Here is a 17,321-nt window from a genome sequence, read left to right on the forward strand (position 1 = left end):
GAGGGTTAGTGCCGAGGGGAGAGGTGTGAGAGACAAGGGGTTAGTCAAAACATAGGTGACCTGTGTCAGAAATGTCAAACGGTCATCCTTTGGAGGATTAAAAATGATGATCTATAAAATCAGCCAAAGCAATTTGCATGGCAGCATTTGTGATCAATAAATGCTGCTGTTCAGTCTGTGAAAAAGGCATATAAATTGATGCAACATCAAAACTGCTCAAAGTTATAGCACATGAACGTCCTTTGATAACAATGTCTGATGTGGATTCAATTACTGAATAAATGTTCTTCGAAGGGGTATGAGGTAAATGTAACCATTCTATAATGCAGATAGTCTTCTTCTTGTCCGTCTGAGCATATAAATTTCCTGTTGGCAACAATGGTGTAGCAAATACTGCCAGATGCAGCTTGTGTTCAGCACCTCTAGGTGGCGCATGCGGAAAGATTTTGATGCTTTATTCACAAAATGCTGACAAAGTGTAGGGGAGTTCCGCATGCTGTTGTGGCAGAACAACCCACTGATATCGCTGGGTGGATTGCAAATTGTTATATACTGGCAATGTAAAAGCAAACTGTTCCTGTCTGCTGGAGCCAGTGGGATGAAAATGGTTCAATGTGGCCGAAAGTCAATTGTTCAGAAATAAGCTGTTCAGAAACGAGATGGTGCCATTGCTGCGGATTTTTCTTTTGGTGGAGGCCACTGTTCTACCCACACTGAGGTATCAGTGATCTTGGTTTGCCACGCTGGAAACGTTGTATCGATGGCTACAGGCTGGTTTTTATTTTGCGCTGCTGCCAGCAAATGAGCCTTGTGGGTGGCTGTACCAACAGACTGGCAAATGCGTAGCATCGTAGTGGCAGGAAGGTGTATAATTGGATGTAACGCAACCTTACATTCCTCATTTGCATTTTCAAAGGCCAATTGTTTGATAATTATTTGTTTGGCTTCAGGATTTTCAATTTGTCTACTCACTGCTGTAATCAGCCTGTCCATAAAGGAAGAATATGATTCTCTAGGTTCTTGTCTGATTGAACCCCACCTAGACTGAATACTGGTGGGTTCCAGGATTTTTCTCATTGCTTGTTGAGCAGCAAGAGCAGTATCCCTCAATAAGATCTGCAGCAGTGTGGCTTGTACTGAAGCCTGAGCAAAGGGCTCACGCCCCATCATGGCATCTATGATATCTGCGAGGGTAAGATTTGGATTATTCCCTCTTGCTTGTTGCAGTAAAGCAGGAGCATAAGCACCACAGGCAATTTCCCATTCGTGAGCAAATAATACACCAGCTGATGGGGGTAAAACTGTACGTGCCAAAAGCTTGATGTCATCTGGAACCAAAAGCTGGGCTTGAGTTCCTGCTGGAGCACCAGCAGTGGGCACAATAACAGGGAATGCCACAGTATCCTGAATTAAGGAATAGGCAAGTACTGTACGTTGCAAAGGGGTAGCTGGTTCTGCTGCTGGAAGAGCAGGGTCATTTCCAGCCAGACCACGGTATTTTTGCAGGATTGGGTCCTCTGGTGAGGAACTGTAGTCCGGAGGTTTGGGGTCTGGGGCTGCAGGCAAAGCAAGGGCTGGAACACATGGCAGGACAGCAGGCTGAATTAAAGAAGCTGAAGCTTGTGTTGGCAATGCAGCCATGGAGATATTTTTTGGTGATAAAGAACCCATAGCATATCGAACCTTGCACCATGCATTTAAATTCCGAACACCAATGCTGGGATGCCCATGAAAATGTGTTCCAATCTTATCCCAATGTTTTAATTCCCAAGTCCCATCTGCAGGAAACCAGGGACAATGCTCATCAATTGCCAGAATGAGCTGTATCAAATCACCCTCAGGAACTTCCAATTTGTTGCAGGAGAGGAGAAATTTTAAGTCTTTTAAAAATTTCTGTTGGGGAGTAGTCGAAGAGCTGCCCATTTTTCTAAAATCAATATAAAAAGAAAGAGAAAAGGGATCGGTCTCACCTGGATCTTTTTAAAAGATGATTCAGCGCTGTGGAACCCTTGCTGGGCGTAATGAGCCGATGATATCCACTGCTTGGATCGAAAATCCTCTCACAGTGTCTTTTAAAATCCTCTCAGTCTGTCTGAGACTGCTTGCTTCAAGTTGCTTCTTTTTTCTCTTTTAAAAACCTCAGTCGTATCTTTTATTCAGCCTCACATGGGGCACCACTTGTGGCAGTCCAGCTGTTCCAAGTGGCGTAATTTAGCATAAAATAAAGATGCAGAAAAGCAACAATATTTCCATGGACGGAGGGGCAGCTCATTCAGACATCTTCTCCCTCTCCGGTCCGTTTTTATTATCCTTTGTTCTCTCCAGCCGCATGGCTGCATTCCAGTGTCTCATGTTACCTCATCCAGCCAAGGCTTAAACCCACCCACACTATATAGGGTCATCACTGCCCAGAGGAAACACAACTCCATTTAAGGTCAATACATCCTAATACATTGTAAGGCACCGACATGCTGGTCACTGGGTCAGCAAGACACCAGGTGGCACTACAAGCCTTTGCCATGACTTCCTGGCTCCCACAGATAACTCAAGAGGAAGCGAAGGAGTGCACCAAAGTATTACGACTAGAGTTTTCCTTCTCAAGGAGCTCCCTTCCCCGGTTGACGAGCCCCATCTGCCCTGCCCTTTCCTCTGCAGAATGGGCAGAATCTGCCTTCTTGACTGTGGGATTCACTGTTCTCATCCTTTCCATCCACCAGGGCCTTTCTTCACCTGCAGCAGAATTCCCCAACCCACCAAGAATTTGAGACGATTCAGGTATCCTCACCTGGTTTAGCCAGTCGGTTGAAGCTGTTCCTGGGATTGTGGCCCATATTGGATGCTGAAAGCTTCTGGAAGCCACAGGTGAGAGCTGAGTGCAGCGTGGGGACCAATGGTGGATAAATTACCCCGTAAGGTGCATGACATTTCCCCCACCAAAGGTACTACCGCTCCCCTAACACCCCATGACATCGTATGATTATGATCTTTAAGACAGAACAGGAATAAATTCATGTCCCCAGAAATAACACAACCTCAATACATTAGTGAATCAATACTACATTTCCAAGGTACTACACATTCCACTAAGTACAGTTTATCTATTTGCCTTGAATATCCTGCTTTTCAGTGTCATTTTAGGATAGTCCTTCATCAGAAGATGGGCACAAGATCAGACAGCACATCGTTCTTTAAAAAATCAAGCTGCTTTATTAACATTGATTGAAGATTTTGAAAGTTGCTCATAAATTACTATCATTTGACATTGCAACTTCATTTGGGAACATGGGTAGTAGGTGAGGGAATGTAGGAGACGTTGAAATAGGAGAAGGTGCTAATGGAGCTTGATGTGTTCTCTTTCCCTTTGTTCTCTTCCTTGAAACCAAAATAGGATTCCCTTTCCTCCCACTCTGAAGAAGGAGATGGAGAAGACAGTCAGAACTCCAGGGGATGGGGCACAATTCCCCCCCATTAGGGATAGAAATTAAAATGTGTGAAATGTGGAATATGCTTCATTGAATGAGCACACATAGTTCACATCAACGACCTCCAGCAGGGGGAAAACCGTTTAAAGGTATGGAGTGTGGGAAACGTGTCACTGATAGTGGAAAACTTAGAGCAAATCAGCAGACTCACATGGGCAGGAAAGGACTGCAATGCAGGGAGTGTGGGAAGAACTTCAGTCAACATGGACACTTAAGATTACATCAACGGACTCACACAAGGGAAAAAACTTTTAAATGTCTGGATTGTGGAAAGAGCTTCTATCGGAGTGATAAACTTAGGAGACATCAACGGATTCACACGGGGGAGAAACCATTTAAATGCATGGAGTGTGGAAAGTGCTTCAGTCAGAATGGAAACCTTAGAAAACATCAACGGACTCACACATGGGAGAAACCATATAAATGTATGGAGTGTGGAAAGTGCTTCAGTCAGAGTGGACACCTCAATATACATCTACAGACTCACACAGGGGAGAAACCATATAAATGTAGGGAGCGTGGAAAGAGCTTTAGTGATAATGGAACACTTGGAAAACATCAACAGACTCACACGGGGGAGAAACCATTTAAATGCATGGAGTGTGGAAAGTGCTTCAGTCAGAGTGGACACCTCAATATACATCTACAGACTCACACAGCAGAGAAACCACATAAATGTATGGAGTGCGGAAAGAGCTTTAAGGATAATGGAACACTTAGAAGACATCAACAGACTCACACGGGGGAGAAACCATTTAAATGCATGGAGTGTGGAAAGTGCTTCAGTCAGAGTGGACACCTCAATATACATCTACAGACTCACACAGGAGAAAAACCATATAAATGCATAGAGTGCGGAAAGAGCTTTAGTGATAATGGAAACCTTGGAAAACATCAACGGACTCACACGGGGGAGAAACCATTTAAATGCATGGAGTGTGGAAAGTGCTTCAGTCAGAATGGAAACCTTAGAACACATCAACGGACTCACACAGGGGAGAAACCATTTAAATGTTTGGATTGTGGAAAGAGCTTCAGTCAGAATGGAGAACTTAAATTGCACCAGAGGATTCACACAGGGGAGAAACCATTTAAATGTTTGGAGTGCGGAAAGAGCTTTACTGATAATGGCAACCTTAGAAGACATCAACGGACTCACACAGGAGAGAAACCATTTAAATGCATGGAGTGTGGAAAGAGCTTTACTGATAATGAACACTTTAGGAGACATCAACGGACTCACACAGGGGAGAAACCATATAAATGTACAGAGTGCGGAAAGAGTTTTAGTGATAATGGAAGCCTTAGAACACATAAATGGACTCACACAGGGGAGAAACCATATAAATGTATAGAGTGCGGAAAGAGCTTTAATGATAATGGAAGCCTTAGAAGACATCAATGGACTCACACAGGGGAGAAACCATATAAATGTATGGAGTGCGGAAAGAGCTTCAGTCGGAGTGAACACCTTAGAAAACATTGGCAGACACATGACGGAGAAACTGTTTAAATGTATGGCGTGTGGTAGGAGCTGCAGTCAGAGTGGAACCCTTGATTTATGTCAAGAAACTCACACAAAAGACAAACCTTATAAATATCAGGAAAGTAGATAGAGGTTCAGTCCTAGTGGAAGTTCTAAATCAACAGACTCACGGACAGGAAGAACTTTTGGAGTTGAAACCTTACAAACCATCAACAAACTCAAAGAGGAGAAGCAATTTAAATGGAAAGATTGCAAAAAGTGCTTTATTTACAATGGAGTGTTTAAGGAACATCCAGGGACTCTCACATGGAAGAACCCATTTAGATGTATGTAGTGCGGGACATCTTCCTCTCAGAGTCCACTCTTTTCTTCACAGAAATGAACTCAGCAGGAAATCAGTCATTAACACATGTTGTGTATGTGAAGTTCTGGAATTTATGTGTAAAACTGTATAGTAATGAAATATTGAAGGCAATGTCAAACAATGTGACTATAATCTAAGACGTAAAGTACCTTTCAATAGAGAAGGGGAGAGGGTGTATCTGGATTTCTGGTGGTCAGTGAGGATTAGGAGTGGGTGATATATTGTCCCATACTGGTTTCTAGACCACATCGTGATAACCTTCCAAAAACAATTGATATGGCAACACACCACAGATCACAGTGCGTGTTTTTGAGTTGCATGTTTGCCTGGAATAGCCAGCATAAAGCTTTGCTTTGTGAAGCCCCTGAATATGCTGAGTTGCTGACTTCCCTCCCAGGTGACAGGAAGCGAAAGACACACATCCACTGCCCTGTGTCCTTCTAGCCTCTTTCCTCCCTTGCTACCTTCTGCCAGATTGTGTGCCTGACTTAGATATCCTGTGTGCTGTATGATTTTACTGCTGAAACTGGATTTGCTCTCAGGAGCTGTTTTGTGCCTCACTGGAGACCCAGTGAGAACTGCATGCTTTGAAAGCTCAGTAAACTATTACTGAAGAAGTCCTGCTGCCTCTGTGTGTGTTTTTGACCTCAGTGTGGGAATTGCTCTATCCATGGCCCCTACCCCGCTGATACTTCGCTCATGCCCTGGAGTTGCTGTATTCAAGCATGCAAAATGGGTGCATCTGTGTGTGACTGGTTTTTGCACCAAACCCTCTCGCCCCTACCACTGCATGATTTTCGAACACTGCTTCTTTACTAGAACTTCTCCCTGCCTCCTACGCATTCTGAAGAAAACTTAAAATACTGTAATTTAATGGGAGATTCCCCACCCCAAGCCTTATTGCAAGAGGGGGAAGGAGGGGCTGCAGGTACCAGGGAAGTCTCCTGGGGGGCCCATCTTCCCTCATGAACCCCATGGGGCAACCCCAGAGTTCCTGCTTATTCTGGGGGTTGGGGAAGATAGTATTTTTCCATAGTCCCAGAAGTTATTATTCTTCCTGCCAGAGGACCAGTGTGCATATTATTATCGTACTGAATTTACTGTTGTTGCTGCTTTTGCTGTCATGGGCTGGCTGGGTAAAGGGGGGGGGGAGGCACCAGCTGGGGGACCCTCAAGGGAAGAAGGCTCAGAGTCCAGGTCTTGTATGCCCCCAAAGGCTATCAAAACTCCTAGGTCTGGCCAATTAAAGGCAGATATGGGAGCCGTTGGGGCCCAGGTCGGTTCTTTCATTTTCTCCTCTCCTCTGGAAAAGTGCTCTTTTTTTTTTTAGAGTTTGATTACTTTTGCCTCCTTCAGTGCCCACTGCACCATCAGCGAGGTACAATACTGTCCTTTCAACTTATGTAGGGCTCTCTCTCAGGACCGCTAACCCAGAGTCTGCCTATGCAAACTGCTCTGAACATCCAGGGTGTTTTGTCATGCTTCTAAAGACCTGGTTGGTTAGGTCTAGGTCCTACGAGCCGGGGGGGGGGCTGTCCGCAGGGAGTTCTCACTTGTTTGGGGTTCATCGCTCCACCGTATTTGCATTTGAATTTGCCAAAATTATTCACCATGCCTTGTAATGGAGTCCATTCCTCCTGTGAGTGTGACCCCCCCATTATGCCCTCCTGCTTAAGTTGTTACACAAGGGGGACTCCCTGCCCTTCTGACATGTTGCAGATAAAATAAAAGGTGGGAGGGAAAGCCTTTTGAAAAGACTGGTGGCCAGCAAGGCCCACAGTGAGAAAGCCTATAGAAAAAAAAAGACTCATAACCCCCTCGGCTGCACAGCCCACCAGTCCTGGGCAGAGAACTTGCATTTGTGCCAAGGGGGGAGAGAGCCTGATATCTGCAGCCCCCAGCCCTCAGCCAGACAGGAACCTTCAAGCAAAACACAAAGTGAGAAAACTCCCCCCCCCCCACAACCCTCTTGGCCAAGCTTGAGACAGTACATAGACATTCACAGAGCTGGGAACCCGCTGTTGCCTGGTTGAGGCACCCACAGCTGGCAGTCCACTGCTGCCGGGGAGGGGGTGGGGGTCCACAAACGCAGAGAGAGAGAGAGAGAGAGAGAGAGAGAGAGAGAGAGAGAGAGCGAGCGAGCGCTGGCCCTCCAGCCCAGCTCCCCTGGCTGAGCTGGAGACAAAAGCGTCAATGCAAAACACACACAAAAAAAGCTCCCCCACAAAATGTGCAATTTAACTGCGAGCAAAACACACAGAGCAGCCCCCCCTTGCCTGAAACACACAGAGAGCTGGGGGGGCACTGCTCCCTCAGCTGAGGCACCCACAGCTGGGTGGGTTCAAAGAAAGCCTCAATTTATCCAAGTCACAGCACCAAATGTTGTATACACTGGTACCTCGGGTGACATACGCTTCAGGTTACAGATGCTTCAGGTTACAGACGCTTCAGGTTAGACTCCGCTAACCCAGAAATAGTACCTCAGGTTAAGAACTTTGCTTCAGGATGAGAACAGAAATCGTGCTCCAGCGGTGCGGCGGCAGCAGGAGGCCCCATTAGCTAAAGTGGTCCTTCAGGTTAAGAACAGACCTCCGGAACGAATTAAGTTCTTAACCTAAGGTACCACTGTATCTCCAAAGGCTATAAAAACTCTTATTAAAGGTAAAGGGACCCCTGACCATTAGGTCCAGTCGTGGGCGACTCTGGGGTTGCAGCGCTCATCTCACTTTACTGGCCGAGGGAGCCGGCGTACAGCATCCGGGTCATGTGGCCAGCAGGACTAAGCCGCTTCTGGCGAACCAGAGCAGTGCACGGAAATGCCGTTTACCTTCCCGCCGGAGCAGTACCTATTTATCTACTTGCACTTTGACGTGCTTTCGAACTGCTAGGTTGGCGGGAGCTGGGACCGAGCAACGGGAGCTCACCCTGTCGCGGGGATTCAAACCACCAACCTTCTGATCGGCAAATCCTAGGCTCAGTGGTTTAACCCACTGTGCCACCTGCGTCCCTTAGGACTCCTAAGGGACTCCTAGGTCTGTCCAATAATACTCAGGAGCCAGGAGGAGATAAGAGTCCAACGATTTTATTACAGGCAGTCAACATTGGGAATGGGAAAGGACTTTTCAATGCCTGAGATTTTTTTCTTTTGGGGGGGGTGTCACAGTTCAACCTCGTTCAGAAGAAAACATTCAGAAGAAAATACAGTCATACCTCATGTTGCATCCTCTTTAGGTTATGTGTTTTTGTGTTGCGTCCTGCGGCAACCAGGAAGTACCGTAAGGGTCACTTCTGGGTTTCGCTGCTCATGCATGCACAGAAGCGCTAAATCGTGCCACATGTGTGTGCAGACGTGGTTCTTCAGCTTGCGTCAGTTTCGTGTTATGGACGGGCCTCCGGAACGGATCCCGTCCGTAACATGAGGTTCCACTGTATTGCTAAAGGATGGCAAATATGAAATGCATATTTAAACAGCATAATCAACAAGAGATTAAATATTATCATAATCCTAGAACACAGAATATATCCTGCTTTTCACCACATCTGGGTCTTGAAGCAGCTTCCGGGCTCCTCACGCCTGAGAATTTAACTCCCTGTGTCCTCTTCTATGTCACCCCCTTCCTTCTATAGCACAAAATTGTCACAATTAAGAAATGTAGCAAATGGTGTATGCAGAAGATAAAGATAATCTCACAGTCTCATTCTTAAATGCCATGCAGCCTTTCACAAAACTCGTGTGCTCAGCCCAGGAAAATTCTTTGCAGAAAAGGCACATCAGAAAACATCTCCAGCCATGTTCTTGCTGCCACCTTGAAAAAGTTGATGGATGAACTTTTTTCCTTTTTTAAAAAAAAGATATTTATTGAGTTTTTCCACCTTTATACATTAAAAAATCAAAAAAAGAAAAAACAAAAAAGTTAAAAACACATAAAGTTTACAATCCTTATTTTCAATAACATATTTCCCTGACTTCCCCACACCTCCCCTTCTTATATTCCAATTCAAATTGTTAATTCAACAAGTTCTTGTCCCCAATTTTTGACCTTTTTATATTTAATTCATTTTAAAAAAAACAATTTTAACTTATAAACATCAGTATTTAAACATCAGTGCTCATTCTTAAAACTTTTTTCTAAAGTCGACCCAAATTCCCTTCCACGAATTCCCCAATTTTCATACTAATAACAAAACAAAATAAAAAAAAAACAGATTATAATTCTGCACCCTTTGGATACCCAACCCCCCCTTTCCCGGTTTCAATCCCCAACAAATGTCCATCAGTCTTAGTCTACTATCAGCCTGGAGACCTCACATCCGAGGCTCTTAATTCTCTCTCAATTCCTCTCTGCCGGTTTTTTTGGTAGTCCTTAATATTAAACACCAGATCTCGGAGAAGCTCTGTCCCGATAGGGTCCATATTTCTTCCAGCCAGACCTCCATACTTAAAAGTGGAGCCCGAATCTTGTTTCTTACTCCTTTTAAGTCCAAATGTCCCAAAAGCTCCAACTTTCTGTTGGGATACTGCCAGGGAGATAAAGTCCATCTGAGCTCCCAAGCTCGGTGCCGGACGATCCATCGACCTCCCGTAGTCACGCAGTACCAGCAATTTAGCGACACTAAGCCTCAGGCTTAGTGCACACTCTATCAGCAGAATTCACACAACAGAAGTTGCACAGCATGAGAGCAGAACATGCATATTTACAGTTTATTCAGCGTAGGTCAGAACAAAGAAGGCATGACCGTCTGCTCCGACTGCTTAGGCAAAACAGCAGAAAACGAAAGGAACTTACAACATAAACATCCTGTGAGACAGGAAATTACGCAGGCTGTTATACAAACATCCTGCTCCCTTTTAAGGTGGTACGGAAATATCCTAACATCCTCCCCCTTTCCGTGTAACCTGTAGTACCTGTGGTTCAACCCAATTGCAACCTTTGTGCGTAAACCTTAAGTTGTTCTCTGTTAACAACCTTAGACAACAGATCAGCAGGAATTTCATTTCCTGGCATGTAGGACACCTGAATGAGTCCTTTCTGAATACACTCTCTTGCACGATGTAGCTTAATCTGCAAGTACTTGGTCCTTTGCTTGCAACTCTCCGAGTTCAGCAAAGCCAAACAAGATCTATTGTCTTGATACACTTGTATAGGACATTTCACAGAAACCCCAATGTCCTTAAACAGTTGCATCAACCATTCACAATCCATGAGTGAAAATGACAGAGCATTGAGTTCTGCTTCACAGGAACTTAGGCTAACTGTTGTCTGCTTTTTGCACAACCAGTCAAACAGGCAGTGGTTGTACATGTAGCATACTCCAGAAGTGCTTGTACCATCCGTGGTGTCACTTCCAAAACTTGCATCTGCAAAGATTTCAAGACCTCCAGTCTTCTGACTGGTGAACCTCAGCCTGTAGTGCATAGTCCCTTTCAAATACCGGGCTATGCGCTTCAGAGCTTTCCAATCCTGAACAGTAGGATTGTTAGCATGTCTGCTAAGCAGGTTAGTGCTTACAGCAATGTCAGGTCTTGAACATCTAGCAATGAAATTCAACTTGCCTAGAATGCATCTGTATAGTGTTGTGTCAGAAAACGCTTCAGCAGTACTGTCTACCTGGTAACCTGTCACCATCGGTGTGTCTGCTGGGTTTGCATCAACCAAATTCAACCTGGTTAATACATCAGCAATTTTCTGTGTTTGGTGTACCAGAAAATTACCTGCTTGGTCCCTCTCCACCTGCAGAGAAAGATAGTTGGATACCTCACCAAGATCCTTCATGTCAAAGTGCTCCTTCAGCTGAGCTAGGGTGCTTTGGTAAAAAGCCTGATTCTTCCAAAACATCAGAAGATCATCAACAAAACATAAACAATACAGTTTGTTTTGCCCCTCCTCCTTGACAAACACACACGGATCAGCTTTGCCCTGGTGAAAACCTAGAGAGAGCAATGTCTCAGTGAGTTTTGTGTTCCAACACCTGGCACTCTGCTTGAGACCATACAAGGATTTCCGCAGTTTACAGACCATTCCCTTCTGTATCTGCATTCCATCAGGTGGAAGCATGTACAGCTGCTCGTTCAAAATCCCGTACAAAAAAGCTGTATTAATGTCATGATGGGAAACATGCAGTTTCTCCTCCGCAGCAATCTTGAGCATCAGCCGAATGCTCTCATATTTGACCGTGGGTGAGTAGGTCTCGTGGTAATCCTGCCCTGGTACCTGTGAAAAACCTCTGGCAACCAATCTGGCTTTGTGTCTGACAACCTTGCCATACTGGTCTGTCTTTGCCTTGAAGACCCATTTGCTGCCAACCAGTCTCATTCCTGGGACTACCGGTACCAGCTCCCAAGTTTGGTTCCTGTTCAAGGAATCAACTTCAGCCTTCATGGCATTAAGCCAAGGCTCAGCATCTTTAGAGGTTAACTCCTGGACCTCTTTGAAGCTTGAAGGTTCCCACACCTTCTCTGAGCTACTAAGAACAGCAGTTGCCGTCTTAGCAAACTCATCAGCAAATCTCTTTGGAGGTTTGCCTTTGGTCGCCCTTTCAGACCTGCGAACCAGACGCAAGTCCTCTTGACTCATCTCCTCCTTCTTAGGAGAAAAGTGACCAATGGTGAACAGTGGTTCTTCCAGTTCATTGTCAGACTCATCAGATGGTCTGACTGAGGCCTTTGCGCTCTTGTAGTCTGCTGTGTCATCACTGTCACTGACAGCAGCAGCAGCGCCGCCCACTGAACTGGAATCCGAACTCTGATCATCATCATCATCATCATCATCATCCTCAGTTTCCTCAGCTTTCTCAGCATGATCTGCTTTCTTCACATCACCTTCATCCTCCTCTGGGTAACTCTGGAAAATTCCCACATTTTCCCCCCACTTAGGATTGTACTCAACACTCCTTGTGAACTTTATGGATTTAGAGTTAGTCATCCATACCCTGTATGCACCTTTTTCGTACCCCATGAACAAACCATGTGCCCCACGCTTCCCAAGCTTGTTGCTTTGTGGGGTGTGTACCCACATGTCAGAACCAAAGATTCTCAAGTGCTTGGTGTTAGGTTTCTTACCAAACATCTTCTCATAGGGAGTGCATCCAATAGGTGATGACAGTCTCCTGTTAAAGGAATAAACAAAATTCGCCAGAGCCTCCCCCCAAAACTTCTCAGGGAGATTGGCATCATGCAACAAGGTTTTTATGCCTTGCAGCAACGTTTGATTTGCTCTCTCCGCAAGCCCATTCATCCATGGCGATCTGGGCGTTGACAAATCATGCTGGATTCCCTTCTCAGTCAGGAAAGCTTCAAACTGCTGAGAAGTGAACTCCCCGCCCCGATCAGTAAACAGACACCCAATACGTTTACCATGAGCATTCTCCAACCAAGCACAGAATGCCTTGAACCTAGGAAATGCTTGCGATTTCTGCTCGAGCATAAACACATGAATGTACCTGGAAAAAGAATCAATTAGAACCATGAAGTACCTTGCTCTTCCCAAAGAGGGCGCTAGAGGACCTACCAGGTCTGCATGAACTAACTGGTAGGGTTTGGAAGCCTGCCTGCTAGACTCCTTGCCTTTTGGAGCAACCTTCACCTTGTTCTCTGCACAAGATACACATTTCATGTGATATTTACAAGGTTTGATGTTCAAACCTTCAACCAACTCAGGCATCTTGGCTAGCGCTTGCCAAGAGAGGTGACAAAATCTGCGATGTGCATCGTGAATGCATCCTGCATGAAGAACCTTGTTAGTTTGTGCAACACAACAAGAATCAGCATTAGACATAACAGCATTGTCATCATAAGTTAGACTGAACAAACCATCCATCAACTTTGCATGCAAAATGTCCTCTTTGCCTTTTCTGATGACACAGACAGTCCTCTTGAAGGAAACCTCAAAACCACGCCCAGTCAGCTGTGGTACACTAATCAAATTGTCCGCAGCTCCTGGAACAAAAAGTACATCTTTGATGGTAGTATTCAGACTTGCAAGTTTCACAGTCCCAACTCCTGCAGCTTGCAAAGTCCTTCCATCAGCCAGCTGGACCTCTCCATCTTGAGGTGTGAAGGAGATGAACAGATGGCGGTCTTTGGTGAGATGGTGCGTGCACCCAGAGTCAATAACAAACCTGGCCTTGGCCTTGTTTCCCACCGGCGTGGGCTTTTGCAGCTTGCCTTTAGCCTTTGGTGAAGCTGTGCCAGCAAACATAGCCTTGTTTTCCACTGGTGAGGGCTTTTGCAACTTGCCCCCCTGCTCCTGGCCATCAGACGTGCCTTTAGCCTTTGGTGGAGCTGTGCCAGCAAACATAGCCTTGTTTTCCACTGGCGTGGGCTTTTGCAACTTGCCCCCCCGCTCCTGGCCATCAGACGTGCCTTTAGCCTTTGGTGGAGCTGTGCCAGCAAACATAGCCTTGTTTTCCACTGGCATGGGCTTTTGCAACTTGCCCCCCCCGCTCCTGGCCATCTGCAGGCTTCATCCTTTGTTTACAACTGGCCTTCCGGCCTCTGCATAGGCTCTGACCTTGGTTCTCACGAGAAACAGAGCTCTCAGCTGCCGACTCCTTGGCTCCCCCTGGAGGCTGGAATGCTGCCTGGGATGACGTGGCAGTCTTCTCCCCATTCAGCTTGCAACCGGTGCCCTCAGCATCCCTGCATTCACTAGCATTCTGGGAAACAGCCAAGACCTCCGATGCATTCAAACACTCCGATGCGTGAGATTTCCAGCAAGCGTCTTTATTTCCTCCAGAGAGACGGATAAAACTATAATATCCACGGCCCTCGAATCCTGGGCCTGCCATTTCTCTGTCCGAGGAACTGGAGTGGCTTGAGAGACAGTATGCCAGACTCCAAACTGACGCAGCAAACTCTCACACCATTTTGCCCAGGTCTGATAGTTGTGCCGATTTAACTTAGGGCACTCAGTGGCCTCCGAAGCTTGGAAAATCTCCATTCCAGCTTTTTGCTTTAGCCGTGAGCCTTTATTGCCTTCTAAGACTTCTTATCTCGGCAGCTCATAAATCACGATGCCTCTGGCTCGGCTCCCAGGCCAATTAGCTTTGCCGGGCATCAAAGGCCTTTCCGCGGCATCCAGAAAAGCCCCTGCTTTCGCTTTTCCAACATAACTTTCAGCAGTCTGTCGCTGTCTTACTCTCCTGCAAGTGCCGTGAATCTGGGCCCATAACCTGTTGTTGGGATACTGCCAGGGAGATAAAGTCCATCTGAGCTCCCAAGCTCGGTGCCGGACGATCCATCGACCTCCCGTAGTCACGCAGTACCAGCAATTTAGCGACACTAAGCCTCAGGCTTAGTGCACACTCTATCAGCAGAATTCACACAACAGAAGTTGCACAGCATGAGAGCAGAACATGCATATTTACAGTTTATTCAGCGTAGGTCAGAACAAAGAAGGCATGACCGTCTGCTCCGACTGCTTAGGCAAAACAGCAGAAAACGAAAGGAACTTACAACATAAACATCCTGTGAGACAGGAAATTACGCAGGCTGTTATACAAACATCCTGCTCCCTTTTAAGGTGGAACGGAAATATCCTAACACTTTCACCTTAGTCAAATTTGTAATCCATAGGTCTTCAGATCTCCACATAAGGAGATCTCTCCATTCTTCAATCTTCAATTCAAAACAGATTTTCATCATCCAGTACTTATTTTCCTTTGTAGCCATCATTTCAGGCCTCTGGCTCTCCTTTGTCATCTGCAACATTACATCTCCTCCTTCCTTTTCCTCAGAAACAACATATATCTCTTTCTCCACACTCTCAAATCTTTCAAGTTTCTCTTCTTGTCCAGCTGCATGGACTTCATGAGTCAAGTCCTTATCAAATTCAATGAATTTGTTTACTGTTAAGTCCAGAGTTGCAACATTTTTAGCCAAAACATCAATTTGGCCTTGTAACTTTCCCTGGATGAACTTTTTTCCATCTTAGCTTGTCTATTACGGTTGCTGGAGTTGTTCTCTTCTTCCTCATCGTCTGGTTTCCTAACCAGACGATTTTTTCATTTTGCCACAGTTATTGTGACAAAGGAATCTTCCGGTTTTCCTGGGTGCACGGTTGAAAGAAGGAGAGAGGGATGGGTAGCTGCAAGCGTGGAGGGAAATAGTGTGAGTGCCGTGAAGGTGGATCTTTTGGGCAAAGGACCGGCCCATCCCTTCCCTTTTGCAATATGGCATTTTTACAAAAGATTCTGTTTCCTCCTCCTGCCACAGGACAGATGACTGGGCCCATTGCAGACCCCCCCTTTCCAAACTCCTGTGTACAATAGCCCCAAATCACTCATTTCCTCGAAGAAGGTAGCTCAGCAACATTCAGCCCCAGCCAGCATGGGGTTCCCAGAACACCTGGCAAGCACAAGGTTGGGAAAGAGAGGGTAGTAGAGCATAGCAGTCAAATGAATCAGGAAACTTCTCTTAAACCAGGGAGAAGAAAGTCAAGAAACTGCCCTTTTTACAAGGGTGACTGGTGCTGCTGTGGTGCAAGCGTACACTCCGGCCACCGCAACCTTACTCTAGAGTTGCGTGGGGCCACATTTCTGCTCCTGCACCAGCACTTCAATCTTGAGTCTCAATCGCAGTATAGAATGCATCATGGAAGGAATAAGTCGTGGCAAGACTTCTGAAATTGCTCGCCACGAGACTACCTGGCGCGAAACATGAGAAGCTTTTGAATTTTTCCAGGTCTGCCCTTTAAAATTGAGGCTGCTTGAGCATGATGCCTGCATCGCGGGGAGTTGGGCTAGATGACCTTTGGGGTACCACCCACTCTGTGACTGCGAGGAAGGAAGCTGTGTCCCACTGAGTTAAACCACCTAACTCAGCGCTGCAGGCACTGACAGGCAGCGGCTGCCCAGGGATTAAAACAGGGGCATTTCCCAGCAATACCTGGGCATGTGGTGCAGGTGTTGTGTAATAATTATAATAATAATGGTAATAATAATAATAATTTATTATTTATACCCCGCCCTCCCCACCCAAGACTGGGCTCAGGGTGGCTAACAATCAATAATAAAAACAAGTTGATTAAAATACAATGTAAAAAACAAGATTAAAATACATTAAAACATTAGGATGCAGCCTCTTTACAGGAGGAGAAAGGAAAAAGAAAGAGGGGGAGGGAATCAAATTGATTCCAAGCTGAAGGCCAGGTGGAACAACTCTGTCTTACAGGCCCTGAGGAAAGAGATCAGATCCTACAGGGCCCTGGTCTCATGAGACAGAGCGTTCTACCAAGTCGTGGCCAGTGTTGAAAAGGCCCTGGCTCTGGTTGAAGCTAATCTGACTGCCTTAGGGCCCGGGACCTCTAGGGTGTTGCTATTAATGGACCTCAAGGTCCTCCATGGGGCATACCGGGAGAGGTGGTCCCTTAGGTATGAGGGTTCTGGAGAATTCACTCTATGTTTGGGGTGGTGCTGGGGGCTGCTGCCTGCTTCCCACCCCTTCTCCTCCCAAGGCTATAGGGACAAAAGTAGAGGAGGCCAAAGGGGCTCATCTAGTCCAGAATCCTGTTCTCACAACCTGAGGCTGGCATACCTGAGGTGAGCCAAAGCAGCGCCACACCTGTGCTTTCTGTGCTTGGTCACCAGGGGGCAGGCTGGGGCATGCAGGTCAATGTTGCTGCTTTTTGCTGGAGTCTATGACTTTTTAAATAATTTTTTTTTTAAGGTTTATAGAGAAAAATACAAAACTTAAAACCTTTTTCCTTTTTGACAAGACTTTTATTTAGATACAGTAAAAACACAAAGGGGGGCAGTGAGAAATAGAGAGAGGAAAAATAAAATAAATAAATAAATAAATAAAAAAGGAGTAAAAAGCAGGTGAAAAGAGAATGATAGAAAAATAAGATTCAGAAAATAAAGAACATCTGTCTGCTCTGTAAAAACAATACTCACTTTGTCCAATCCAATGCAACAACCCACAAAACCACTTCCTATAAACAAACATTATCTTCCGTCCTCAAATCCAGATGTCTATTTCTTTTTCTTCTTC

The 17,321-nt window shown here is 45.7% G+C and overlaps 1 protein-coding gene across 6 annotated transcripts in view; it reads left to right on the forward strand.

Annotated features, from left to right (window-relative positions):
• Positions 1-5,458, forward strand: part of LOC310742979 (uncharacterized protein) — an 88,840-nt gene extending 83,382 nt beyond the window's left edge. For all 6 annotated transcript variants that reach the window (XM_083572977.1, XM_083572976.1, XM_083572973.1 and 3 more), the window contains 2 exons: positions 2,718-2,862; positions 3,389-5,458. In XM_083572977.1, coding sequence (XP_083429103.1) covers positions 3,517-4,995 — 1,479 coding nt within the window. In that variant the 5' untranslated portion in view covers positions 2,718-2,862; positions 3,389-3,516 and the 3' untranslated portion in view covers positions 4,996-5,458. The remainder of the gene's footprint in view (positions 1-2,717; positions 2,863-3,388) is intronic.
• The last annotated feature ends 11,863 nt before the right edge of the window (positions 5,459-17,321 follow it).

Source organism: Podarcis filfolensis, assembly GCF_964270895.1.
Source record: "Podarcis filfolensis genome assembly, chromosome: 10".
NCBI classification, from domain to species: Eukaryota; Metazoa; Chordata; class Lepidosauria; order Squamata; family Lacertidae; genus Podarcis; species Podarcis filfolensis.